A 26,587-nucleotide genomic window follows, 5' to 3' on the forward strand; every position below is an offset into this window, starting at 1 on the left:
ACACACCGGGCTGGCAGAAGCCTCGATGGACCCTACGTTGTGGTCTCGGGAGAAGCTGGAGTTCAGTGAAGATCATTCAAGTGTTCTCTAGGTTTCTCTGGGGACCAGGGCCAGAAATAAAATACTGAACTTGGGGCTGGGATTGTGGCTTACCTTGCATGCATGAAGCCCTGGGTTCGATTCCTCAGCGCCACATAAACAGAAAAGGCTGGAAGTGGCGCTGTGGTTCAAGAGTGTTAGCCTTGAGTGGAAAATAGCCAGGGACAGTGCTCAGGTTGAGTCCAAGCCCCAGGACTGGCAAGAAAAAAAAAAAAAGCTGCACTTGACACCCAGTGCCAAACATTGTACTTGTGACCTGTGCAGGTCTATTCTTCAAAGGGAATGCGAGCATGCAGCACTCTTGCTAGTTTTGGATCCCTCATATTTCCAGACTGCCCTGTGAACCTGAAGCCCAGATGTGGTCCTGGAGCTCCTCTCTCTCTATGCTGACTCCCTTCTTTGTGCCAACACCTCTCAAATGCCAACTGGAGCCAGAACTCCCCCTCATTCTACTTGTCTTCATCTGGATGCCATAGAATGCAGTGTGGCAGTGTATGCTGAATGCACTGTGGATTTAGTAGGGTCCCTACCAGTTCCATGGTATAGAAAAATCTCAAGAGATGCCAGAGGGGGGTGGAGAGGGTAGGGTGGTTCACACCTATAATCCTAGATATTCAGGAGGTGAACTGAGGTTCCAGGCCAATCTTGGCAGAAAAGTTAGAGCTCACATCTTAACAAGCCAAGTTTGGTGGTGGGCATCTCCATTCCAGCCAGTGTGGGAAATGTAGGAAGAGCCCAGTCTGAGGCTAGCCCCAGGCAAAAGCACAAGTCCCTACCTGAAATGACTAGAGCAAAAAAAGGCTGGGAGTGTGGCTCAGGCAACAGAGCTCCTACCTAGCGAGAGAGGCCAAGTTCACACATTAATTGGGGAGTGGGAAGGGGAGGCAGAGTGAACCCTGAAGGAGGGAGGAGCAACTTCTCTTCCAACTGTTCCACAGTCTCTCATTGGGCACTTGGCCACCAGGTGCAGCAGCTTCTCTACCTGAACAGGAGAGATGCCAGGCAATCAAAGGTGCCAGAGGCTTCCACATCACAGGAGGCACACATTCAGCTGGGCTACTCTGGTTCGGAGACAGCCTGGGGACAGGTAGAACCCCCAAAACTGAGTCCAAGTCACCCTGAACTTGCTGTGCCTTCTGCAAGTCCTTGCAGCTGACTCCCTGGCCACAGCCCCGCAGTCTCCCACTCCTTTTTCACACTAGGAATTCTCTGGCTTCAAATATCTCCAGCATTCTCTTCCACTCTAGAGAGCTTCCCTCTGCTGCCAGGTAGTGACTTTCCTAGCTTCAAGCCCACTTTCCTCCTTGCCTCACTCCAGCTCAGTAAGCTGGCACTGTTCAAAACTTGTATCACCCTGCCATGCCTTGGTTGCAAACCCTCCAGTATATTTTTGCTTGGTCCTCCCCTTCCCTCTCTGCTCAGTGTCTTCTTCTATTCTGGCCTTTCTGCCCAGCCACTGGGTCTCCTTGCTGTTCTGGTACAACTCTGGCTTGCTACCTTGGTACCTTCCCCTGCTCCTACAGAGCCAAACCCTAGACAGGAGGAGCCAGAGGAGTCCAGGGGCGAAAGCAGGCCCGCCGTCACTGCAAGGCCCTGAGCACAAAGCACACAAAGACCAGACCCTCCATCACCTCCAGCATTTAATTTTGGTCTTAAGACTCTGAGGAAGCCATCCCAGAATCCCCTGTGAATAAGACTGGTGCAGTTATGGAAGGCCATGTGTCAAGCAGTGAGTAGGCAGCGTGGTGGGTGGATCTTCTGTGAAAAGCCCACCCAAGCTTTCCTCGGAGGAAAGCACCACTCTTAGGCCTCAATCCTCAAGTGGCAAAAACAGAGCTACAGTTCTGAAGGCACTCCCACCTATACAGTGAGAAGGCAACAGTCGAACCTCACAAGGCAGGTGCTGGGTACCCCAAACAGGCCCACACTTCTGGCTTGGAGCACTGGGTTCAGGATGCAGGGTGGACAGAAGGCTGCACACTGAATGGCAGGGGCAGTGCAGCTGCTCCTGCTTCCCTCATCTGCAGCCCCACCGGGCCTCAACTGAGAGGCACCTACAGTGAATACTTCCACTTCTATTCTCTGACCTGAGGGGAGGGATCCATCCCACGGAGATGACAGGTTCTGGCTCAGATCCACTTTAATCAGCACCCCGCATACCCTTCTCCAGCCAGGCCACCCACAAGGCTCTGTCTGGCATCGCCCACACCCCCCCAGGCTCTGGCTGTCCATCCTTTAGTCACAGGAGCCGTCTTTCCAGCCATCACGCCATCGCTCATCCACCTGCGAGCAGTCGAAGCTGGGTTTGCCCAGCTTGTGGTTCACCTCATTGTGCAGGCGGCACAGCCACTGGGAGAAGGACACCCGAGTGCGAGTATCAGGCTGGTTCCTGTCTATCCTGCATGGAGGAAGCACAGGAAGGAGGTAAGAAGGTGGGTTAACTGGGTGCTGTAGCTCACACCTGTAATCTTAGCTACTCAGGAAGCTGAAATCTGAGGATCACGGTTCAAAGCCAGCCTGGGCAGGAAAGTCTGTGAGACTCTTCCATTAACCACCAAAAAAACAAGAAGTGGAACTGTAGCTCAAGAGGTAGAGTGCCAGCCAGCAAAAAGCTCAGGGACAGTGTCTAGACTCTGAGTTCAAGCTCTAATACTAGCAATAAAATAAAAGCTGATGACTCTTTAGACATGGAGAAGAGCCGGGTTATTGCAGTAAGTTACACCTGGCAGGGCCCTCATGTTCCAAGGGACAGGGATGTCAAGAACAGGCCTGACCCTGCAGTTTCCAGCAGGGGTGGACTCCAACAAGAGTTCACACACCCAGCTGGGGAGCTTGGCAAATCCAGCTAAGAGCCCAGGGCAAGACATTAAAGCACATACCAGGCAATTTTACAACCTTATAACAATCAGGCAGCCTCACTCCACTCTCTGGTAAAGTCTAGAGGGGTGGGGCCTGGCACAACCACATAACTGTTCCTTAGCACCAGAGGCCCTAGTGCTTGGCTTCACAAGAGACTTCATTCTAACAGCCTCAGGCTTCAAACAACCAGGGTACTTCTAAATTCAAATTCCAACATTCTCAAAGCCAGCATTCCAACTCTGGAAGTTAGGCAAAAGTGGAGTCCCAACTAACTGGTCTCCAGAAGCCCCTAAGTGCTAAGAATAGATAGTGGTGGGGAGGGGCTGGGAATGTGTCTTAGTGGTAGAGTGCTTGCCTAGCATGCATGAAGCCCTGAGTTTGATTCCTCCATCCATACCGCATAAACATAAAAAGCAGGAAGTGGTGCTGTGACTCAAGTGGTAGAGTACTAGCCTTGAGCAAAAAAGAAGCTCCAGGACAGTGCCCGGGCGCTGAGTTCAAGCCCCAGGACTGGCCAAAAAAAAAAAAGAAAGAAAGAAAAGGAAGTAGTGGCAAGGCCCTTCCTGGGAAGACCCTTCCTGAAGGGAGACTGCAGACTGGTTGGCCTCTATGAGGTCAGCTAGGGGGCCCGCTCCAGGGGTAAGGCTCTGTTGCCCGCAGAGACGCGGCATTGCTTACCTCCTCCTTATGTCTTCAGCACATTCCTCACACGGGTAAAACTTGGAAAATAAATGCATGAACTGGGCCATGTCTTGTTGCTGTTCTGGGGTAGGCAGGTCAGGGTAGTAGGCGGCCACCGTGTGAAGGAAAGCCCAGCTGTGGCGACCCAGTTCCTCACGATCCTGTGGACAATCCTCCCTAAACTTGATGTCCCGCTGCAGAAGTAGGCCGACTAAGGGTCAGTTCATTCCCCCACAAACAAGCCCACACACAGTTCCCCGTTCGATGTAGGCCAGTGGCAGAGCGCTTGCTCTACGAGAGGCCGTAGGTTCAACTCCCAGCACCACATAAACTTGGGGAGGGGGGGGAAGTTCCCTCTGTTTTCAGCCTCAGCCAACAGCCCACTGACTGGGGACGGAAGTCTTGCTGCCAATCGGGGCCGAGTGCGGCTGAAAGCTCAAAGTTCGGGCCCAGCTAGGGGTTGGGAGGGGGTGGGGCGGGGCTACGCAGGGCCAGGTCCGGTAGCCCGGGCCCACAGGAGGCCGGCCCGGGGCACCCGGGGCCTCTGTGCGGCCGAGGGCCGAGGGGCCGGGGTGTGCGGGGCGTCTGCACCTTCTGTTGCGTCCGCATCCACGTCTTGAAGTCCACGCAGGCCCGGCAGGGCCGCTTCAGCGAGGCGTCCATCGCGCCCTGCGCCTCCGTGGCCAACGCCGTGACCGAAGCGGCGGCGTCTTTGCGACCGGCACCGCGGCCCCGGGCGTCGGTCGCCAGGTCGTCCGTCCTCTCGGAGCGCGAGCCTCCGGGCAGGAAGGAGAAGAGGCTGGCGCGGGAGAAGCGCCCAGGGTCGCCGGGCGCCGCCATCTTGCCCGCGCACAGCCTGCCGGGCCAGGACGGCCTCCAGAGCGGCCTCCAGAGCGGCCTCCAGGACAGCGCGCGAGCCACCGCCTGCGCGCGGCCGCCGGAGCCCGTGGCGCCCTGGGGAGGCGGGCTCGCGCGCGGGGCGGGGCTGTGGGCGGGGCTTCTGGACGGAGTGTGGGCGGGGCTTCGAGACGGGCTGTGGGCGGGGCCTGAGCCGCGGGGCGGGGCGGCGGCCCGCGTCCGCGGCGGGGAGGAGCGCGCGGTGGCTGCGGCGTTCGCAGCGGCGGCGGCGGCGGCGGCGGCGGCGGCGGTGGCGACGGCTTTGGTGGCAGCGTCCCGGGCACCCCGCGTCCTCCGCGTCCCCCGCACCTCCCGGGGCTTGGCGGCCCGCGCCGGGCCTGGAGGGCGCAGTCCGTGCGGGCGCTCGCGCTTCCTCCAGTAGAAGAGCAGCGTGTTATGGAAGACGCGCCGGTGTCGCGTCGGGTCCTGGGACTGAGGCTGCGGCGGAGGCCGAGAGGAGCCCCGCGTCGCCCCCATCTCCGCTCGGACCGTCCCGTCCGGTCCCGCGTGCGCGCGTCGGGGCTCTGCGTCCCCAGCTGTCTGCGGACGGACGGCGCCTCCCGCGCAGAGCGGGGCTGTTGGTGACAGCACAGAGGCAGGCGCGGCGCGGCCCTGGTCGCCCCTTGGCAACCAGCGCCCTGGCAGCCCCCAGAGGAGCGGTGGAGGCCTCGTCCTCCCATCCCGACTGGCCTCGGTGATGCCCGTCCTCCATCTCGGCTGGACAGCAGCCTCAGGCATTCCTCACCTATTTGCATGGCTCGTTTGTTCCTGAATGTTTGCAGTGGCTTCTCTGCTCCGCGAAGGACAGGGAATAGGACAGGCCTCCTTTGCTCACCAATCCAAGCAGTAGTCAAGAAAAGGGTCACTGATCAGTGTTCACTTGTAAACAGGGGGAGGCCAAGCACCAGGCATGGGAATCACCAGTGCCTGCCCGAGTTGGTGACCTGAGGCTGAGGCTCTAGGATGTGGAATCATCAGCCCAAGGTGACAGGGTAGGAACAGAAAGGCCAGCAGGCCAGCACTGCAGAGGGGCAGTGAAGGAGAGATCATGAGGGGGGAAGGACCCACCGAGAACCTGTCAGCTGGCGGGAATTGGGATGTATTCTAACAGGCCCCCGGTGGCACGCCCCTGTAATCCTAGTTACTCAAGAGGCTGAGATCCCAGGATTGCCATTCAAAGCCAGCCCCCTCAGGAAAGTGTGAGACTCTTATCTCCAATTAATCACCAGAAAACCAGAAGTGGAGCCATGACACAAAGTGATAGAGTGCTGACCTTGAGGGAAAGAGTTCAGGGATTATGCTTTGGCTCTGAGTTCAAGACCCACAACTGGGCTGGGAATATGGCCTAGTGGCAAGAGTGCTTGCCTTGTATACATGAAAGCCCTGGGTTTGATTCCCCAGCACCACATATATAGAAAACGGCCAGAAGTGGCGCTGTGGCTCAAGTGGTAGAGTGCTAGCCTTGAGCAAAAAAGTCAGGGACAGGGGCTGGGGATATAGCCTAGTGGCAAGAGTGCCTGCCTCGGATACACGAGGCCCTAGGTTCGATTCCCCAGCACCACATATACAGAAAACGGCCAGAAGCGGCGCTGTGGCTCAAGTGGCAGAGTGCTAGCCTTGAGTGGGAAGAAGCCAGGGACAGTGCTCAGGCCCTGAGTCCAAGGCCCAGGACTGGCCAAAAAAAAAAAAAAAAAAAAGTCAGGGACAGTGCTCAGGCCCTGAGTCCAAGGCCCAGAACTGGAAAAAAAAAAAAAAAAAAAAAAAAAGACCCACAACTAACAACAAACTAAAGAAGACAAAGCATTAATTTTGCTACACAAAATGAGGACTATATGAGCTATCTTTATTTTTTTTGCCCGTCCTGAAGCTTGACTCAGGGCCTGAGCACTGTCCCTGGCTTCTTTTTGCTCAAGGCTAGCACTCTGCCACTTGAACCACAGTGCTACTTCTGGCCTTTTCTATATATGTGGTGCTGAGGAATTGAACCCAAGGCTTCATGTATATGAGGCAAGCACTCTACCACTATGCCATATTCCCAGCCCTATATGAGCTATCTTTTGTGCATGCATGTGTGTATGTGTGTGTGTGTGTGGGAGAGAGAGAGAGAGAGAGAGAGAGAGAGAGAGAGAGAGAGAGAGAGAGAGAGTGAGAGAGTGTGTGTGTATTAGTTGACAAACTCAAGGCCTGGGGTCTGTCCCTGAGCTTTTTTGCTCTAGACTGGCTCTCTTAATCACTTGAGGTGTATTTCTTGCTTTTTGGTAGAAATGAGTCTCACAGAGTTTCCTGTTCTGGGCAGGCTTAGAAACTTAATCCTCAATCTTAATTTCCTAAGCAGCTTGGATTACAGGTATGTGCCACTGGCACAGGTCCAAAGCTGTTTATTATACTCAAAATTAACTAGATCTTATTAGCTTTCTCTCGGGGGCGGGGGGGTGTCTGATGCACTGGAGACTTTTTCTTTGTACTGTCAACTTTGTTTCTGGCTGTTTAGATTTTGTTATTGAACTGTATAAATGTCTATAATAGGGACTTTTATTTACTTGCTTTCTGACAAAATGACTCAAAATGATGTCTTAAATATCTCTCCTCATTCTTCAAAATATACATAGGCCAAGCAGTGTTGTAATAAAATTTTATCACCATCTTTGTCATAGATTTATAACGGTAGATGGCTCACTCACTCCATACCCCTCCCAAAGGGCTTTCAGATAGAATAGACATAGCAACACCGATAATAAACATAACACATAAACACAAATCACACAAACAAGGGGCGTTCCCTCAAACCAAGGCCAACAGTCACTCTCCATCACATGAGGAAGATAACAGACGAGAATCAGTCCCCCTAATTCCCTACTCTTAGTCAATTGTTGGCTTTCATCACACAAAAACCCCCTTCAGAGCCATAGCATCCCCAGGGGACTGCCTCTAGGGCGGAACCAAGTGGTCTGGGGGTGCCCACTAAAGTCTCACCCAAGCTTGACTCATGTGACAACTCCTTGGACCCTTTTTCATTTTCCCCAAGTCATTCCAGTAACAGGAATCCTGTGCTTGTGACTGGGGGTGGGGGGATGCAGGAGAGCAGGAATGAGGGTTCCCAGCAGCTGCTAGATGGTCTTTAGTCTCCTCCCTCTTCTTACATGCTGGCACTTCTGCTGGGGCTGTCCCAGAGCTTGACCCTGGGGACCTCCTACAAACTTCCTGCTCCAGTGTCCAGGAGTTCAGGGTGAGGACTTGTTCCTGTGTGCCACATTTGATATCACAAATTCAGTCTCGATCTCAATGCCAGGTCACAAATAACCAGATCAGATTTTTTGGAGAAAATGAAGTAAAGGTTTATACTTTTTCTCAGACGAAATAAAGACAGTGTGAGCTGTCTCAAAAGCTACAATACTAAATTGGGTGCTGGTGGCTCACACCTGTAATCCTAGCTAATCGGGAAGCTGAGATTTAAGGATCGTAGTTTAAAGCCAATCCTCGGCAAGAAAGTCTGTCAGACTCTTAATCTCCAATTAACCATCAGAAAACCAAAGGTGGAGCTGTGGCTGAAGTGGTAGAATGCTAGCCTTGAGGAAAATAAAAAGGAGATCATGGACAGCGCTCAGACCCTGAGTTCAAGCCCCCTGACTGACCAAAAACTAATAAGCCAACAATCCTATCTTTACAACTGTGGTGGGAAGATGGATTTTCAGAGGACAGTCCAGGGCTGTGGGCTTCCTGGATGCAGCTGCTGAAGCAGGACTTAAGGCCAGACAGTGCCTGAGGTTTACTTCTTTCCCACTGTGCTCCAGAGAGTTTGGACCCCTTGCTGGACTGGCCCTTGTTCACGCCCCAGTCAGTGAGAGAAGGAGAGGAACATGTTGAAATGGTCTCTACCTGAAAAGACGTTCTCCAGTCCCCTCACATGAGGAGAGGGAAAGAAAACAAAGAAAAGTCTGTGTAACACTTTTTAAAATGTATGAAAACACTGGCTAACAAAATTGTTTTGTTTTGTGCCGGTCTTGGGGCTTGAATTTAGGGCCTAGGTGCTGTTCCTGAGCTTTTTTGCTTGAGGCTGGCAGTCTACTACTTGAGCCACAGCTCCACTTCTGGCTTGCTTGTTTGCTTTGGGTTTTGGTAGGTAGTTGGAGAGAAGAGTCTAATGGACTTTCCTGCCCATGCTGGCTTCTAACTAATCTTCAGAGCTCAGCCTCCAGAGTAGTTATAATTATAGGTATGAGCCACCCACACCTGGCCAATAAAAGTTATTAGGCTAAAACTATACCATGTTTAGGTATTTGTTCCCCTTATAGTATAATTTAGGGACATATGGACTGAAGTGTGTGCTAAGCTAGACAAAGCTGACCAATCAGAACCCAAAACGATGTCAAAAACTCAAGCATGGTGCCATGGCTCATGCCTGTAATCAGAGCTACTAAGGAGACTGAGGTCTGAGTATCACATTTCAAAGCCAGCCCAGGTAGGAAAGTCTGTGGGATTCTTGTCTCCAATTAGCCACCCAAAAGCCAGATGCGGAGCTGCGACTCGGTGATAGAGCATCAGCCTTGAGCAGAAAAGCTCAGGGGGGCTGGGAATGTGGCTTAGTGGTAGAGTGCTTGCCTAGCAGGCATGAAGCCCTGAGTTCGATTCCTCAGCACCACATAAACAGAAAAAGCTGGAAGTGGTGCTATGGCTCAAGTGGTAGAGTGCTAGCTTTGAGCAAGAAGCCGGGGACAGTGCTCCGGCCTTGAGTCCAAGTCCCAGGACTCGCAAAAAAAAAAAAAAAGAAAAAAAGAAAAAAGAAAGAAAGAAAGAAAAGCTCAGAGACAGTGCCTGAGTTCAAGCCCCAGGACTGACGAAAACCAAAAAACCAAGATGGCTGTGTCTGTGTATTATGTCTGGATCCTTGCAGAGGGGTGGGTCTGTTCTACCTTGGGCTTTGCCAGGCCAACCAGGCCCTCCGCTGAGGTGGGGAGAGGAGGTTGATAGCTGGGCTGAAGGCACCCTGTGAGTCACCTGTGTCAACAGGTGGTCATTACCTGGGCCAATGCCAGGGCAAATTAGAAGGCTTCAGAGGGAACCACTGGTGGGACACATATACACACACAAAGGCTCTTTGTTTAGGTTGGGGCACATGCCCCAGAAGCAGAGTCCTCCAGAGGGCTTGGAGGAGGGGAATCCTCAGGACGCAGAGCTGCTGGCTGCAGAAGCAGGAACTGCCAGGCATCGGGTAGGATGGGGCTCTGGAAAGCCACCCTAGAAGGAAGCAGCCCTGAGAGGTGGTACTCTGTGTGAGCCCTGTCCAGGGCTCTCGAGGCCTTCCCTCTGCCCTCTGGATGGAATGGTCACTCATGAAGCTCCTGCACACAGAGGTTGTGGGTTGTTTGCAGGAAGTCCTGATACACCACGGATTTGGGAGTGGCTCTGAAAACAGTCCACCTCCCCAGACCCAAAATTAGACCTAGTTTCTCCTGCCCTTTATCTTTCTGCTGCAGGAATCCGTGTGTGTGTGTGTGGGGGGGTATTAATGCTCAGTCCTGCCCTAGCTGTTCTAGAAATCTCACAGTAATTACCCATTTAACCTAAGTTTCTCCTGTCTGAGGAAACTAGAGTCTTGAAGACACCCTTCCTCCCCCATTAGGGTGAGAAAAAAGCACCTAGTGTTCTGTTCAGATTGACAGCCTTGCCGCAGAGTGCCAGAGTGGGCTGGCATAGCCAGGCAGGGCGGGAAAGGGACCAGGTGCCATGGGGCCTCCTCCCCCTTCTCCTCAGGAAATCTGACATCAAGACTCAGGAGGGCCTGGACCTGCAGTTCCCCCCTCTCCAGGATCCTGCTTCAGAACAGCCCTGTCCCCCTCCTCCCAGCAGCTTTGCCTTGGGCTCCCCAAGCCCAGTGCTCCCCTGGCCCCACTCTGTTAGCATATCTTGTCCTTGGGGGACGATCAGGAAGCTGAGAAGGACCAGGGTGTGGCAAGGACCAGAGGTGTGGCTTGCTTGCCCTCCCTGGCTGGGCATTAGTGGGGAATTCCTTTGGGCCAGGCTTCCGGCTGGCTACCCTGAGCCTCTTCCAGGAGAGGGACAAGAAGGGAGAGGAGGGACGGGCGCTGCGGATCTCACACAGCGGGATCTGCAGAACAATGGAGGCCACAGCAACGGCAGATCGCCGGCACCCGGTGTCAGTGAGCCCAGTGGCCCTGGTGCAGACTGAGAGGCTCCAGGTAAGACCCAGGGCGCCCATCCAACCCAAGGAGAAGGAAAATGTGCCGCCCAGCCTCATGTGGGCGCCCACCCTTCCTCCGGCAGACCTTTGCCTTCTCTGTGCGCTGGTCCGACGGCAGCGACACCTTGGTGCGCAGGAGCTGGGACGAGTTCCGGCAGCTCCAGGTAGGTGGTCCTGGGCCAGCCCCAACGGAGACAGCCCCCCCCCCCCCGGCTCGGGAACCCCACACGGGCCCTGGCCCCTTCTGCCCTCGCCTGGGAGTTAGCTAGGCTCGGGGTCACTAACACCCTGCGTCCCCCTTCAGAAGACCCTCAAGGAGGCGTTCCCGATGGAGGCGGGGCTGCTGCGAAGATCTGACCGCGTTCTCCCCAAGCTCTCGGGTCAGTGGGGCCCGGGAGGGGCAGGCCCGCAGGGGGTGGGGCAGACAGTCCCCGTGGGGGTGGGGGTAGGCGAAGCCTATGGCGGCCCGTGGAGGGCAGGCGGGTCCCCGTAGCGGTCCCCGTGGCGGGCGGCCCCTGAGTGCGCCCTGTACCCGCAGATGCTCCGCTGCTGGCGCGCACGGGGCGCACCGGCCGCGGCCTGGCCCGCCTGCGGCTGCTGGGCGCCTATGCGCGGGCACTGCTGGCATCAGCGGACCGCGTGTCCCGCAGCCCCGCACTCATCGGCTTCTTCGCCCCGCAACCTCTGGACTTGGAGCCCGCGCTGCCCCCCAGCAGGTGCCTCATGAGCCCCCATCCACGCCCGGCCCCGGTGGGAAAGCTGGAGAGCCCGCGGCCTGCACCCCTGACCTCCCGCCTGCCCCTTGCAGCCTGGTGATCCTGCCCGCCCCGGAGGCGCCCTCCGTGCACCCCGCCGACCTCCCCGCCGCCGCCGCTGCTGTGCACAGCCTGGAGGCCCAGCGCCTGCGATGCCTGCGGTCCTTCCGCACCCAGGACACGCGGGGTAGGCCCTTCCAGGCGCGGGCTCGGGAGAGCCTGGCCGTGCTGCTGCGGCACCCCTCAGGTAGGGCTGGGGACCGGGGCGGGGCCCCAGGAACTGGGCCCTGCGCGGGGTGCCGGAATTGAAGCCTGTCATCCGCAGGATGGTGGCTGGTGGAGAACGAGGACCAGCAGACTGCCTGGTTCCCAGCTCCCTACCTGGAGGAGGCCATACCCGGCGGAGGCCAGGCTGGCGTCCTGCCGGCGAATAGCGGTAGGAGCCCGGCCCCACACCACCCACCGTGCGCGGCAGGGCTAGGCCAAGAGGGAGCCCCCCCAAACCAGAAGGGGCCTGGTGGGTGCCCACAGTTAGGACGCCAGGGGGACCTCAGAGCCATCCTGGGTGACACGAGGGGCGGACCCCTAGCCTTTGCAGCCCCGCAGTGACCCCCAAACATCCACTCTAGGGACCCAGTTCTGTGCCTCCCTGGCCTACGAGAGCAGCCGTGTGGACGAGCTGTCGGTGCCCGCGGGCGCGCGCGTGTGCGTGCTGGAAACTTCAGACCGCGGCTGGTGGCGGTGCAGGTGCTGAGCTGGGTCCGGCGGGGCGGGGCTGGGGCTGAGTCTGGGCCCACCAGACCCCCTAAGCTCCGCCCCTTCCACAGGTATGGCGCCCGGACAGGTCTGCTTCCTGCAGTGCTGCTGCGCCCTGACGGCCTAGGGGCCCTCCTGAGCAGGCCCGTGGTTCTCGGGGAAGCCAGGGTGGATGATGCTGGAACTGTTCCCCCAGTAGTGCCCGCCCGGCCCCAGCTAGATGCCATCCAGAGCCGCTGCTGCACAATCACCCGCAGGGCACTCAAGCGGGAGCCCCCTTTGAGGGTATCTGAAAGCCTGCAAGGAGCCTGCTTCAGTGCACCCCAGCCACAGGCAGAGGATCCAGTCCTAGGCTCTAGGCTCTAGGGGTGGAGGAGCGGATGAGGGTGGGATTCTCAGACTGGCAAGGCCAGGAGGTGGCAACCCCCATATTCCTCTGAGTAAAACTTCTGAAAGGCCTAACCAAGTTTCCCTGTTGTCAGGGTCTCTGCCAGGCTTGGGGCAGTGGTGAGGTGAGCCTCTAGCCCTGACGCTAGGCTTTCTTGTTGGCCAGTGTTGTGGCCAGAACCTTGGTGGACTTCAGTCCTGGGGACTGCCCAGATCTACACAGTGAGCCATAATTAAAAAAAAAATACTTTATTATAATGTCTCAGAGGGCTGGGGGGCAGCAGGGAGAGGAGACAGCTTCATGTTGTGCCACAGGAAGTCCAGGAAGGTGGCTGCCTGCAGCGTTCGGCTGAGCCGCTGGAAGTGTCGCTCTAGGGAAGGACAGAGTGGTCAAGGGCATCCATGGCCCTGCTAGGCTGGCCCCGGCCAGGGCTGTGCCCACATACCAGTGTAAGGCAGCAGGGCCTCAAGCGCAGCACGCACGCCTTCATAGGCCAGCAGCTCCTCGGGGGCCTCGTGTCGCAGCAGCACTCCCAGCACAGCCTGGGCCTCGTGGCAATGCCGGGAGTTGGTGTTCCATGTAACACAGAAGCGCAACAGGGCCTCTGTGGGCAACAGGGATGGTCAGATGCCTGCTGGGCTTCCTGCCCTGCCCTGGTCACTGGACTGCTCCCCCCCACGCCTGCCTCCCAGGACCCACCTTTCTGGTCTCGCCGCAGTCTGAGCACAGTCGCTTCTAGCTTCTCACAGGCCTCAGGGTCCCTCCGGATGGCTGTGGGAGGGAAGGCTGAGCTCAAGGAAGGGCTTTGATGGTCCCCCAAACAAACCCCAGAGCCAGCCCCAGGCACTGACCCTGGATAACTGTTAGTACTGTGTGTGGCCGATCCAGGGAGATGGCCAGGCCCAGGGCCCGCAGGTATCTCTTCTCATGGAGCAGGTTGTCCAGTTCCTGCTGCCTGGGGGGTGGGGGTGGGGTGAGGGGAAGACAGGACTACTTAGAGACCCTGGCTGGGGCTGTGCACCCCACTGGTGTGAGCCCTGCCCAGCTTCAGCTTCCTTATGCCACAAAGTGGAGGCAAGGAAAGGGGCATGCTGATAAGCCCTGGCTTACTTGACCAGCTGCTCCTCACGCTTGGCCTGCTCTTCTGCCTGTTCCGCTTCAGTCACATCCTGAGAGTGGACGAGAGTCAGATGGGCCTCCATGCATATCCCTCACCCCGCTCCCACCCTGCCCCTAAGTGCCCCAACCTTCCAGAGAATGACTTGGGAATCGCTGCCTCCGGTGAGGGCGTGATCGTCTAGTCGGCTGCAGTGCAGCCCCCAGACCTTGTCCTCGTGGGCATCCAGGGTCCGCACACACTCATTGTTCTTGATGGTCCAAAGCTTCACAAGGCCATCAGAGCCACTGGGTTTGGAATTGGGAGGCTCAATGGAGGAGTCCCCTCCTCACGGAGCATCCCTCCCACTACTGGCCTAACTCACCTGGACAGTAGCTGTGTGCCGCGACTCACGAAGGCCACCTTTAGGACAGAAGCATCATGCCCCTCAAAGGTCTGCAAGAGAGAAGGGTGTGAGGTGTCCCACCCTGTGGGGAGGGAGGGCTGGGACGAGGGGGCGCTACTTACCTTGAGACAGCTGAAGTCCTGCAGGGACCAGAGTTTGATGGCGCCATCCGCTGAGGCCGTGGCTAGCACTTGGTCCATGGGCGAGAACTGGACACACCACAGGCCACGTCGGTGGCCCAAGAACACACCCAGCAGTTGGCACTGTGGCAGGGCCCACAGCTTGGCTGTGCGGTCTTGTGAGCCGGTGGCCAGCAGCTTGTCGTTAGGGGAGATGGCCACGCTATTGATGTCCTGGTCATGGGAGCAGGTGGCAGCTCAGACCACTATCCAAGCCAGGGCCCAGCCACACCCCCACCCCAGGGGCCACATATGGTCACCTTGTCATGGCAGCGCTGGGTGGTCTGGGCCTGCAGGAGAACAGGACTGTTGTCTGGGGCTGTGCTCTGAGACAGCAGGGCTTCAGGGAGGGGCCACAGCTTCACCGTGCAGTCCTGGCTGCCTGTCACCAAGAAGGAGTCCTTCAGCCTGCAGTGACAGGGGAGGGAGGAGACTCGCCAACCTGCTGTGATGCAAGGGAAGGGAGACACTATCTGCAAGCATACCTCACGTCTGGCCTCTAAGCCATGACACTACCCTGTGTCACCCCCAAAGTGTCTCTGTTCCCCTGCCTGTGCCTCTTCGCCCCTTCAACATGTCCTAATTGGACCCAGACCATAACTGGAGGGGTCACTTCATCTGGCCCTTGTTTAGTGTCACTGTCCAGGAATCCCTTCACAGGCCTTAGGTGGAGCCTTGAAGAGCACGGTCACTTCTCCTTATCCCAGCCCTCAGCTACAACGACCGACAGCTCTGGGTCTCCACCTCCTGGAACCCCTGGACTCAGCCCTACAAGACAGGGTACCTAGAACAGGAGATGGTGCCCACGCTGTGTGTGTGCCCAGAGCCCTGAGCCACGCAATCCACCTGGCCAGCCTTGTTCATCCTCCAGATGCGGACACTCTGATCCTGGGGACAGGAGGGATTAAGGAGAGAGGCTGGGCATGATCCTGCTTCTCTGGCTTCCCCACTTGGGAGACCCGTGGCCCTACACCTCTCATGGGAACCCACCTTGGCACAGCTGGCAAAGAGCCACCCCTTCCGGAACACATCTAAGGCCAGGACAATGTCTGGGAGGGGAAGAGGGGAGCAGTCAGCAATGATGCTGGCAGGGTTTGTCAGGGGATGTAGTAGGGTAAGGTTCTGGGGGTCAGTGGGCTTCACTTGCCAGTGTGGCCATGAAGGATCTGGCAGGCCAGTGTCTGTAGCTCGAACACTTTCAGACAGGGGCTGTTAGAAGCCACAATGATGTGGGAGTCCTTGGGACCAAGGAACCGGACATCCAAGACTTCCTCATTGTAGCCAGCAAACTGTGGAGGAGAAGGCCCTGTGAGTGGATGCGAGGCGGGAGGGCCCTCGTGAGGAGAGCTGGGACCCCAGCCCCAGGACAACCAGGGGCAGGAGCTCACCTGCTTCTGCAGCTGCAGGGAGTGCGCATTGTACAGCAGCAGGTTGTGGTCAGCAGTGATGCTGAGGAGCAGGCCAGCAGTGCGCGCCAGGGCACAGTGGGTCAGCTCCCTCCCTGGGCCTGGCGGCTGTGGCTGGGTGTACACACACTGCGCGGAAGATGCCTCCCACACACGCAAGGTTCCTGTGCGAGGAACAGGGGCAGCTGGGACGCAGGCCCACAAGCCTGTTCCCGCCCCTGTGGCCTGCTCATGGCCAGCCATACACACCTTGGTTACCAGCTGTCAGGAAGTGCAGGCCTGAGTTCTTCACTCCCAGTGCAGGGGCTGGCTCCTCAGGCAATAGCACGGCAGCCTCTACACTCTGAGGATGAGGTGGGTCAAAGACTAAAGCCAAGCCATCCCCTCTCCTTCCCACCCTATTCCCTCACCCTACCCCTGATACCCGCCCACCTCAAACACTGGCACTGTCTTCATGGCTTGGCAGCTCTGGAGGTTCCAGACAGTGCAGATCTTATCCCGGCCAGAGCTGGGGAGAAAGAGCTCCCTCAGGACCAGTGCCTGCAGTCAGGGCCTCCCTCTCTCCCACACCTTCCATGGCCCGCTGCTAACCTGAGCATGGTATGGCCGTCAGCACTAAAGGACAGTGAGGTGACAGTGCTGTAGTGGGAAGCCAACACAGCTAGGCACGAGCGGTTCTCCAGTGACCACATGCGGATGGCAGAGTCCGCAGCTGAGGAGAAGAGCAGCAGGCGAGTGGGGTCCGGATGGAAGGCCACTAAACTGCAGGCAGGTTGGGGGCGGGTGAGTTACACTGCCCCTGGGTGGCACCTCTGCCCATCTGCCCTCCACCTCCCCACTCACTGTACAACGCCATGTGAGCCTCGGAAGTGGTGTGTCCCGTAGTGCCGTACAACGTCCCAGACTCGCACCGCCCCATCACAGCCGCCTACAGGCACAGGTGTGAGGGAAGGTGTGCAAAGCTCCTGGGACCCCCAGCCCACCCACCCAGCTGGGCCCTACCTGTAGCCAGCAGTGTGGAGGTAGGGTCAAAGGCCATGGTGGCCACAGGGGCTGTGTGTACCGCCTTCCACAGGCGGGTGACAGTGCCTTCCTTCCAGGCCCACTGAGCCAGCAGCAGTGCCCGACTGGCTGTCACAAGCACCTGAGAGAGAGAGAGCACAGTTCAACCAAGGATGAAGCACTCCTATCCACTCAAATGTGCACTTCAGGGAGGCGCAAGAGGCTGCTCCCCACCCCTGCCTGTTGTACCTCATCATCAGGGCTGAGGTCAAAGGCAGTGATGTCTTCTTGGTCCTCCTAAGGGAAGAACACAATGGAGCAGCATATTAGGCTGCTCCCCCCACCTCAAATCTGCTCACTCTAAACCTGCCCACCCTTCTCTCACCTGCTCCAAGCTCCGAAGCACAGCCCCTGAGGCTACATCCAAGACATTGAGTTTGGTACCACAAATGCAGAAGAGGTGCTGGCCAGTCTTATCCAGCTGCAAACAGAGAGGTGTCAGCCTAGGTAACACTCAGCACTCAATACACAGTCCCCACCTGCCCCTGAGGCTGGTACCTGTGCTTTTCCACCCTTGTAGAAAGGCTCAATCTTACGTTCAACAGCATAGCTGGGAAAAGAATAGGGGAGCGAGTAATCAATCACCTGCATTCCCAAACCCCTGACCTTTCAGAGTGCTTAGGCCATAACATCATCAGAGAACCAGGGGGACAATGAGGCAGACCTGGGGATGGGTGTGCCTTCCACATGACAGAGACATTGAGACCCAGAGCTGGTTGGTTATCCACTAGGGGTCCTGCAGCCTAGGAGAGGCAGGCATCAATCATGTGTAAGCAGCCCAACACTCCAGTCTTTACACCAGAGTCCTGGAGGCTCCCTGTTGCCTGGGGGAGGCTGGCCTAGGTAACCAAGCCAAAGGAGGGTATCATCCTCTCTAGGGTCTTCATCAGTGAGGCCCAGCACAACTCTTCCCCACCCTGGCTCCTTCCCTTGACTTCAACCTCACTTTACCCAAGTCCCAAGCAGCCTCTGTCTTCCTTTTTCTCTTCCTCCACTCCCTCCCATTTTTGTCCCAGTGTATCACCATGTAACCCCTGGCCTTTAACTTTTGATCCTCCTGTCTCTGCCTCCCAAACGCTAGGATTACAGACAGGCACCATCATGCCCAGTTGGCAGCCCATTGTTTTAATGACATGCCACCTCCCCTCCCTCGACCTTAGTCCAGGCTACTGCAGTTTCTGGATGGCTGCTCCAGCCTTGTCACTGGGTGCCCTTACTGCTTTCCACTCTGCTGATCATGTCACTGCCCACTTTCCTTCCTTCCCTTCATGCCATCCATTGTTCCTCTCCTGTGACAGGTCTTCTGTGGCCTGGTATCTTCTGCACCCCTTCAATCCCCCAATAGAAGGGCTGTTCAACCTAAGGCACTGCGCGGCGGATTAAATCCTTTATCCCGTGCCGTGCCCCAAGGGCGCAGGCTGAGTCGGTTCCCACCCAGGATCTAGACTCCAGCTGTTTGGTAGGCTAGGCCTCAGAGACCCCTAGACCACTACGGACCCACCCATCTACCAACCGACTCTTCTTCCCCAAGAAGCAAGGCGACAGGCGAGAAATCCCCAGCCCGTCCACCACCATCCTGTTCCAGCTTCAACTGGTGCTCAGCTCGCTTCCTCCAGGGTTTCTGTTTCATGATGCTCCTCGGCGCTGTGCCATCTTCCGGCCGGCCTTTGGCCCGACCACTCCGGCCTCGTCCAGCCGGCTCGGTCCCGTTCCCCGCACCCCGGTCCGCCCTCCCCGGCAGCTGCCGGGCCGGCTCTGGCAGCCTCGTCCACGACCCCACGGAAAAGACACGTCCCTAGACTCGGACGTGCGCCCAGACACTTCGGCCACCAGCCCGCCGCCCTCTCCATGTGGCGCCTCAGTCCCAGCCCCAGCCCCCGGGCTTACTTGGCTTTGAAGTAGCTCACTCGGGCCGCAGCTTCAGCCATGTCGCCGCCGACGCCGCGTGAGGGAAACCCGAGTCAGACTCCGCACCGCCGGCGAGCCGAGATGACGTCACACGTCGCGCCTACTGTGACCACGCCAGCGTCCCGACGCCTGGGGCCGCCATCTTTGGTGTGGGCAGAGCCAGGGCAGGGGTGGGGCAGAGGCTAGGCCGGATCGGGCTCCCCCGACGCCCCCCCCTCTCCCTGGGGCTTGAGCTCACGGCCTGGGCGCTGTCCCAGAGCCTAAGCTTATTTTGAGCCACTGCGGGACCGGGCTTTTTTTTTTTCCTCCTTCAAGACAGAGGCTCTCAATGTAGCCTGCCTCTGGCCTCGAACTGACCGCGCTCCCGCAGTGCGGCTGTCAGAACATGGATAGAATCAGATAAGAACATGAACCTGGGTTGGGAGGGGGAGTGTCACAACTCCGGAGGTTAAAAACCCAAAGTCAACAAATCAGTATTTATTGAGCACCTACGTACCAGGCACTTGGAAGGCATCTGGGGATGGTACCGAGTGCCCTGCTCTCGGTGGAGCAGGCGGAGGACCACCCTGGCTCCCAGGGCTGTGGAGCTACGCCTTGGCGGGGGAGTGGCGACTGGGGAGGGAGGGAGGCAGCAGGCACAGAGGCGGAGAGAGGGGCTAGGCCTGGGCTCTGCGTTTATTTACCCTCTATATTTATAAGACACCTTGGCTGTGCGCCCCCCACACCTCCGCCACAGTACTGCCGTCCGAGGTAGCCTCGGCCTCGTGCGCGGCGCGGAGGAGGACGGCGTCGTCCTCGTCCAGGAAGTTGCCCAGCTGGGCCAGCTGCCTGCGGAGGAGGTCGGTGGCGCGGTGCATTCTGCGCACGCGCCGCAGCAGGCTCTGCAGGAGGGTCCGGCTGCGCTCCTGCCGCTCGCTCCAGGCCTGGCGCAGGTCGCGGTAGCAGTTGTGGCGGGCGCGCTCGGCGGGGCCCAGGATGGCCCCGCAGCCTAAGAGGCAGCGCTGCCGGCCCCCTCGCTGACAGCGCTGGCGGTGCTCAGCGAGGTTCCCGCGTGGCACATGGGCGTTGCAGCCCTCGTTGGGGCAGGCTAGCAGCTCGAACGGGCACGAGTCCTGATGCCCCTTGCGATGGGCCAGGGGGCACGTCACCAAGCAGCCGGCCTCTGCGTTCCTGCACTGCGTGTGTCAGAGAGCTCCGTGTGAGACGGCGGAGGTCGGGCATTGCCACAGATTCCCCCATTCACAAAATTCTACTGACAAGGCACTAGGCTTTTTTTGACTCCCCCGAGAATGGCTGGACGCAGAGGTGGGAAGATCTCAGGTGTTCCACAGGGGACAGGGGTTAGTTAAGGCCATAGAAAATAGGGAAGGTTGGCCTGCCGAGAGGTATGTTGGCCGGGGTTTCTTTTTTTGCAGTGTTCAAAACTGACTTGGACTTGTTAGGCAATCATTCATTCTGCCACTGAGCTGCATCCTCAGTCCCTTGCCCCTAGCTTTTATTTTGAAGCTTGTTTTCCTATCTGTAAAACTGGGGGTTGCCCAAGACTATATACCTATTTTGCAGCTGAAGCCTCCAGAAGGTTAAATAACTTGATAACATGGCTCAGGGAGTTCAGGGGTAGAACCATCAATTCAAATGCAGCCAGATCTCCCCACCTCTGGGCTTCCGTTTGAGGCTCTGCCCAACCCCTACAAGTGTGGTTGGAAAGGATGCACAAAGCTACCTTGACTTCGAGGCGGCCAATGGTTTTCCGGAGTTGATTCACATGGACCATCTTTTTCCTTTTCACCTCTTTCCTGCAGCATGGACAGGTGTTTTGTCTGGAAGGAGGCACGGGCGGGTGTGGGGGGGGGTGGGGGGTGGGCATGAGAATTGTCAATGGGAAAGGAACAAGCAAATGTGACATGTGAGCCAGGCCAAGGCTTCATGGGGGGCCCAGGTGATCCCTTCTCTCCAGCTGGAAGAGCAATGAGGGGTTACTACAAGTAGCTAGAGGTTCCAGGGTGGGGGTTAGCCACCCGGGGTGGTTGCAACTACCACAAGGTAACAAGGACCCACATGTTCCAGCTGAGCCTTATAGCCATTGCTTGGTTCACAGAAATGGTCTGCAGATTCACACCTGCCCTCCCAACCCCCCTGGGTACCCGATGGCACCTGGCTAACCACCGAAGGATGCACTTTTGGCAGAAGATGTGACTGCAGGGCAACCTCACTGGCCTCTTGAGTACCCCATGGCAGACAGAGCATAGGAAGTTGCAGTCAGGAGGGGTGGTAAAGAGGTTGAGATCATATCCGCCACTCTGCAAAGTGCCAGGCCAACATCAGAGCCTGGCTGGGGCCAGATTCCAGCCTCCCAATGTACTAACACCCAGAGAAACCCCAGCAATCTTTGGGGCAGGGGGGTAGGCCACATGAAAACCCCAAACAGGATGTGGGTTAGCACCCATTTGAGATAGAAGGGTGGAGGGCCAGAGTCCTCCAAAACTACCAAATTTCCAGCTAGAGCCTTCTGGTAGGACTCCTCACTCATCCTCTATCTATAGGGATTGCAACCCACTGTCTTCCTTCCAGTGAGGCCTGTCCCCAGTGACAGGGGCCCATTGGTAGATGTAAATCTCAGGGCTGGGGCTTACCATGGTCTGGCTAGACAGCTGCTCCACTGCAGCTTATGGCTCAGGAGCTTGCATTTCATAGCAGCAGTTGGCCGACATCACAGAGGCATTGTCCAGCCCAGGCCAATCACAACTCCAGGCCTGGGACCCTGACTGTCCTTTCTCATGACCAGCAGCAGTAGGGAGTGCCAACTTGGATGGGTCATGAACCCCTAAACTTCCAACACAAAATCAACAGGATAAAGTGATAGCTGTCTTCCCCTCCCCTCCCCAAGTTACATTACTTAGCATGGTCCTCCATGAGCATAGGCAATCTAGACACTCACTGATCATCTTCACTAAGATCCACAGCACAGAGTGTTCCTTAGTAGGGGGCCCAGTAAGTGGGAGTGGCCAGCAGGGCTTTCTGCTCAGTCATGAGGGTCTGAATCAGCTCTTGCCTTGGAAACATGCTCATGCAGGTTCACCACGGCTGGAATGCAGTGTGACCAAAGCCTAATATAGCTTTAGGAACCCAACCCTGAGAGCAGAGGAGCCACTGTTGACAGGAGCCCTGCCTTCCTGGTGTTGTTAGGTTGTGGATACTGATTAGGTTTCCACCCTGGTTTAGATGCTCACCGTCCAGACTCTCAAAGTGCCACTTCCGGCTTCTTCTATATGTGGTGCTGAGGAATGGAGCCCAGGGCTTCATGCATGCTAGGCAAGCACTTTACCTCTAGGCTATATTCCTAGCCCCCCACCCAAATACTTTGAATGCAGGGCCTGGGTGCTTTTCTTTTTTGGGACAGCCCTGGGACTTGGGACTAAGAGCCTGAGCACTGTCCCTGGCCTTTTTGCTCAAGACTAGTACTCTAATACTGAGGTCAGATCTGGCCAGCACCATCATTGGGTGTTGAGAGGTGTCAGATTGACTCCAGCTAAGATTAGTTGAGAGGGCAGAAACCGACTCCATCTACACTATCTTCCCCAGGAGCTTCAGAGTTGAGGGCCCCCACCCGATATGCTCGGATTCCCAGTAAGATACCCCGTCGCTGTTTTATGCCAGATTTCTGGTCCCCAAAGACCACCAAGGAGCCAATACTGATGCAAACGCACGAGTCTTTATTGCAAGCTTGAGCCTGGACTCCCAACTGTCACCGACACAGCAGATCTGGATTGAGAGTCCCGGCCCTCAGATAAGCAGGGTCTTTATTGTGATTACAACAGGGGCAGGGTATTTTCAACTTGGCAGATACTTGATTGGATGGCATTTAGCAAGCAAGTCTTGTCCTATTTCTATTGGCTATCCTTTCAATGATCTATTTTGGCTTTGATATCAGGAACTGACCTCGATATCAGGAATTGACAACAGGTGGTCACGTAGCACTGATGCAGGGGGTAGAGCAAGCCGTTTACAGAAGCAGAATATGTGGTCAGGCTGACCTAGTACCAACTTGTTTTTAACAATTGCGACCATGTTTTCCCATTACCACTAAGCAAGCTTGAGCGGGCTAAAACAATCCAGTATTCAATCATAAACCAACCTGACAGTTACCATGGAATTTCTATTATTATGGTTATTTCTATAGTCTATGACTATGATCATTTTTTACTGTCCGTTACCATGGTTGTTACCCAGGTATAAAGGTGAACAAGTTCTTCCTACATTTTTAAATGTCAAACTATAAGAAACTAGTTTCACAGGTAGGGGTGCAGCCCTCTATCGTGGAGTCATCATCAGAGTTTAGAAGCTGTTATAATTTTAACACTAAAACTTATATTTAGTTGCTCCAGTTTTCAGGTCAGCCCTTACAGCTGTAAACAGCAGTCCGCCCCACCCCCCATCGGGCGTGCCAATCCTAACTAGATAGGTTGGTTCAAGCAAATACTAGGTAACAGGTTGTAACTCCATTGGCCACCTGCATGTGTCCAGCTTGACCATGCAGCCTTGCCCTTTATAACCCGGTCCTGAGCACAATTCACACAGAAGTTCCAGCACTCCCCAAGTCTGGGCTGCAGCCCTGGCCGGTCAGTTTGCTTTTTTTACTTCCCCAATAAACCCATCTTTTGACTTGAGACTGTCTCTGAGTGGTGGACTCTTGGAGGGATGGGGAATCCCCTCCCTCAGACCCCATTACACTACTACTTGAGCCACAGCGCGACTTCTGGCTTTTTATGTTTATGTGGTGCTGAGGAATGAAACGCAGGGCTTCATGCATGCTAGGCAAGCACTCTACCTCTAAGCCACATCCCCAGCCCCGTTTCTGAGCTCTTCTGCCCAAGTATGCTTTTTCTGCAATTAATAAGTGGATGTAAGTCGCACACGCTTTCCTGCTGGGGCTAGCTTTGAACGGAGATCCTCAAATCTCAGACTCCTGAGTAACTAGGATTACAGGCCACAAGAGCCCGGTTCCCAAATACCCTTACAGCGTTTTAAGCAGAGTTGGGGGTCTCCCGCGGAGACGCTCTATCAAGCCCATCCTGTGGGGGACAAATGCGTTCTCCAGGCAGATAAGATATGACACAATACAGGACATCCACACATCCGAACGGTTTTACTTGTTTATTGATCAACCTCTCTGCGGTGTTAGGACACTTGAACTCACAGCTTGCGCGCTTGCTAGGCCGGTGCTTGACCGTCTAGGTATTACCGGAACGGCGAATGTAGTGTCCTCCTTCCGCTCTTGCGGTCCTGGCGGCGCCGGCCTCCAGCTCCGAACTGCCTAGAGAGAGAAGACGAGGTGAGCGACAGGGGCTCGGCGGCCATTGGCCCGGTCGGGTTGGATCGGCGGCCTGGGCGCCGCGCCTGTCGGGGCCTGGGTTTCACGGCCCCACACCGACAGTGGGTGGTGAGCTTAGGGCCCGGGACAATGTGGGCGCCGAATCTCACCCGCGGCCACGGCCGAAGCCGGGGGTGATTTTCAACGAGCGCCGGTGGTCTGTCTGCGCGGGAAAGAGGCGGCACGGCCAAGCTGGAAGGACCTACCTGGACACCGAATGCCTGGGCGGGGGCCGGCACGGGCCCGGCGCTCGCCTTTATAGCAGACGCGCCGCCGCCGCAGCAGCCTGCGCCCGACCCCGCAGACGCGCAGGCGCACGCAGAGCGTGGGGGACGTGGCCCTTCCCGCAGAGCCAATCACAGGCGCCAGTGGGCTTTTGGCGTGGGCAAGTGTGGGAGCGGGACGAGCGCGATCTCGCGGTATTTGGCGGACTATAAATACTCCCTCCTCTGAGGCCTCCCCCTTCTTCTTCTCGGGAAAACACGTGAGTATCCCTTCTTGGTGGCGGCGACGGCGGGTTGTTTGGGCGGCGGGAATCCGCGTACATCCGGCGGGGGATGAGTCCGGTCCACACGGCCTTGCTCTCGGATGGAAGTTCTGGTCTGGCACTCCACTGACTGACTGGTTTTGGTTGTTCCCAACAGCAAATGGCGGATGACGCCGGTGCAGCGGGAGGGCCCGGAGGCCCTGGGGGCCCAGGCTTGGGAGGCCGTGGCGGCTTCCGAGGAGGCTTCGGTAGCGGCCTTCGGGGTCGAGGTCGCGGCCGTGGTAGAGGCCGAGGTCGTGGCCGCGGGGCTCGTGGAGGCAAGGCCGAAGACAAGGAAGTAAGTCCCTGCCGGGAGTTGGGCGAGCCTGGGGCGTGATGGTGAGATGAGGCCGACGCGGTTTTATTGATCCGCTGTTCTCTTCCCCGCAGTGGATCCCCGTCACCAAACTAGGCCGCCTGGTTAAGGACATGAAGATCAAGTCTTTGGAGGAAATCTATCTTTTCTCCCTGCCCATCAAGGTATGACAGCGGCCAGCCAGTCCCTCCGGAGCATCGTTTGTGTGGGAGCTATAGCGTTGAGATATTCTTCGGAGGCAGTGACGGGGGGAGGGGGGGCGCGGGGGGCCGGCGGTGGTGGTGTGTGCCAGAGTCTCCTTTTACCGGTAGTGTGAGGGCGAAGAGGAAATCAATCGAGGCTGTCACCTGCTCTGCTAGAAACTGGGGTGCGGAAGGTATTCACGGCTGTCTTTGTATTCTAAACGACCTTCCTTGCAGGAGTCTGAGATTATTGACTTTTTCCTGGGGGCGTCCCTCAAGGATGAGGTGTTGAAGATCATGCCCGTGCAGAAGCAGACTCGAGCTGGCCAACGCACCAGGTTCAAGGTATCGGCCATTTGCTTAGTTGGAAAATTGATGCCTACAGGGCTGCCTGTGACTCTCTCATTCTGCATGGTCACATTAGGTCTCACCCGTGTGGCTTTCGTACAGGGAGAGAGAGGAAAGAGTTCCTCAGGACCCTGGATTGGCCCTGCTGTGGCCTCTCTTTCCTAGAGGAGCACAACAGGTCTTGCTGGGGTGTACTTCCACTATGGAGTGGCATGGAACGCCTCATATGTGTCTCTTTTCAGGCATTTGTAGCCATTGGTGACTACAATGGCCATGTGGGTTTGGGTGTTAAGTGCTCCAAGGAGGTTGCCACTGCCATCCGAGGAGCCATCATCCTGGCAAAGCTCTCCATTGTCCCTGTGCGGAGAGGCTATTGGGGGAACAAGATTGGCAAGCCTCACACTGTACCGTGCAAGGTAGGCTGAGTGGTTGTCAGTAATGGGGCCTGGGATCATCTCCCCCTGGCCCTGTCTTTTTGACTCCTGCCTCTCCCAGGTGACAGGCCGCTGTGGATCTGTGCTGGTGCGCCTCATCCCCGCCCCCAGAGGCACTGGGATTGTTTCAGCTCCTGTCCCCAAGAAGCTGTTGATGATGGCTGGTATTGATGACTGCTACACCTCAGCCAGGGGCTGTACTGCTACTTTGGGCAACTTTGGTAGGTGTCCACGCCAACGGCCATGTTCTGATTTCTGCCAGTCCACAGAGCCCAAAATGACCTTTCTGCTCCCAGGAATGCAAAGTCTGGGGGTGGGGCTTGTCTCAGATAAAGCCAATTTCTCATTTCCCATGTTCTTTAGCCAAGGCTACTTTTGATGCCATCTCCAAGACCTACAGTTACCTGACCCCTGATCTCTGGAAAGAGACCGTGTTCACCAAATCTCCTTATCAGGTACTGCCAGTGGGGTTGAACTGTTGTTTGGCTCAGCTTTGATCCACCTTGGCACTAGGCTTCTTCCACTACCTAAGGGTGTGTTGATAATAAAGTTCCATTTGTCTTTAGGAATTCACTGACCATCTTGTGAAAACCCACACCAGAGTCTCCGTGCAGAGGACCCAGGCTCCAGCTGTGGCTACAACATAGGATTTTTATACAAGAACAATAAAGTGAATCAAGCCTGTTAAGTTGTTTTGTGGTTTGAATCTGGGAGTTGAT

General features: G+C 56.7%; 5 protein-coding genes and 2 non-coding genes across 8 annotated transcripts; 3 read left to right on the forward strand and 4 right to left on the reverse strand.

The window, feature by feature from the left end:
* Nucleotides 1–1,721: 1,721 nt before the first annotated feature.
* Gfer (growth factor, augmenter of liver regeneration) lies at nucleotides 1,722–4,579 on the reverse strand. Of its 2 annotated transcripts, none has more exons than XM_048332819.1 (3): nucleotides 4,231–4,579; nucleotides 3,637–3,800; nucleotides 1,722–2,497 (listed from the first exon to the last, which is right to left on the reverse strand). In XM_048332819.1, exons 1-3 carry the CDS (start codon nucleotides 4,477–4,479, stop codon nucleotides 2,335–2,337), a joined length of 576 nt encoding a protein of 191 aa, XP_048188776.1. In that variant the 5' UTR covers nucleotides 4,480–4,579; the 3' UTR covers nucleotides 1,722–2,334. The 2 variants fall into 2 exon arrangements, with proteins under 2 accessions (XP_048188776.1, XP_048188775.1); XM_048332818.1 differs by having other exon boundaries at nucleotides 3,637–3,833; nucleotides 4,231–4,575.
* Nucleotides 4,580–10,637: 6,058 nt separating this feature from the next.
* On the forward strand, nucleotides 10,638–12,636 carry Noxo1 (NADPH oxidase organizer 1). Its single transcript, XM_048332690.1, has 8 exons — nucleotides 10,638–10,733; nucleotides 10,819–10,899; nucleotides 11,040–11,115; nucleotides 11,274–11,451; nucleotides 11,544–11,737; nucleotides 11,816–11,926; nucleotides 12,120–12,237; nucleotides 12,318–12,636. The coding sequence occupies exons 1-8, from the start codon at nucleotides 10,653–10,655 to the stop codon at nucleotides 12,610–12,612; spliced, it is 1,134 nt and encodes a 377-aa protein (XP_048188647.1). The 5' UTR covers nucleotides 10,638–10,652; the 3' UTR covers nucleotides 12,613–12,636.
* Nucleotides 12,637–12,869: 233 nt separating this feature from the next.
* On the reverse strand, nucleotides 12,870–18,802 carry Tbl3 (transducin beta like 3). The gene is made up of 22 exons (XM_048332815.1): nucleotides 18,671–18,802; nucleotides 17,282–17,333; nucleotides 17,109–17,204; nucleotides 16,973–17,020; nucleotides 16,724–16,865; nucleotides 16,565–16,649; nucleotides 16,313–16,483; nucleotides 16,154–16,229; nucleotides 15,971–16,064; nucleotides 15,704–15,885; nucleotides 15,463–15,604; nucleotides 15,306–15,364; nucleotides 15,100–15,203; nucleotides 14,576–14,723; nucleotides 14,259–14,489; nucleotides 14,116–14,186; nucleotides 13,882–14,038; nucleotides 13,745–13,803; nucleotides 13,486–13,589; nucleotides 13,334–13,405; nucleotides 13,080–13,238; nucleotides 12,870–13,004 (listed from the first exon to the last, which is right to left on the reverse strand). The coding sequence occupies exons 1-22, from the start codon at nucleotides 18,709–18,711 to the stop codon at nucleotides 12,886–12,888; spliced, it is 2,412 nt and encodes an 803-aa protein (XP_048188772.1). The 5' UTR covers nucleotides 18,712–18,802; the 3' UTR covers nucleotides 12,870–12,885.
* Nucleotides 18,803–19,358: 556 nt separating this feature from the next.
* On the reverse strand, nucleotides 19,359–24,609 carry Rnf151 (ring finger protein 151). Its single transcript, XM_048333122.1, has 6 exons — nucleotides 24,504–24,609; nucleotides 24,269–24,402; nucleotides 23,889–24,005; nucleotides 20,846–20,991; nucleotides 20,415–20,511; nucleotides 19,359–19,866 (listed from the first exon to the last, which is right to left on the reverse strand). Exons 1-6 carry the CDS (start codon nucleotides 24,607–24,609, stop codon nucleotides 19,384–19,386), a joined length of 1,083 nt encoding a protein of 360 aa, XP_048189079.1. The 3' UTR covers nucleotides 19,359–19,383.
* LOC125341271 lies at nucleotides 24,087–24,212 on the reverse strand. The gene has a single exon (XR_007208950.1). It is a non-coding gene; the product is annotated as a small nucleolar RNA ACA64 (small nucleolar RNA).
* Rps2 (ribosomal protein S2) lies at nucleotides 24,468–26,552 on the forward strand. Its single transcript, XM_048332497.1, has 8 exons — nucleotides 24,468–24,546; nucleotides 24,707–24,886; nucleotides 24,979–25,068; nucleotides 25,324–25,431; nucleotides 25,677–25,850; nucleotides 25,930–26,089; nucleotides 26,232–26,323; nucleotides 26,435–26,552. The coding sequence occupies exons 2-8, from the start codon at nucleotides 24,710–24,712 to the stop codon at nucleotides 26,513–26,515; spliced, it is 882 nt and encodes a 293-aa protein (XP_048188454.1). The 5' UTR covers nucleotides 24,468–24,546; nucleotides 24,707–24,709; the 3' UTR covers nucleotides 26,516–26,552.
* LOC125341259 lies at nucleotides 25,483–25,614 on the forward strand. The gene has a single exon (XR_007208939.1). It is a non-coding gene; the product is annotated as a small nucleolar RNA SNORA64/SNORA10 family (small nucleolar RNA).
* Nucleotides 26,553–26,587: the final 35 nt, after the last annotated feature.

The sequence above is a fragment of the Perognathus longimembris genome, chromosome 23 (assembly GCF_023159225.1).
Source record: "Perognathus longimembris pacificus isolate PPM17 chromosome 23, ASM2315922v1, whole genome shotgun sequence".
NCBI classification, from domain to species: domain Eukaryota; kingdom Metazoa; phylum Chordata; class Mammalia; order Rodentia; family Heteromyidae; genus Perognathus; species Perognathus longimembris.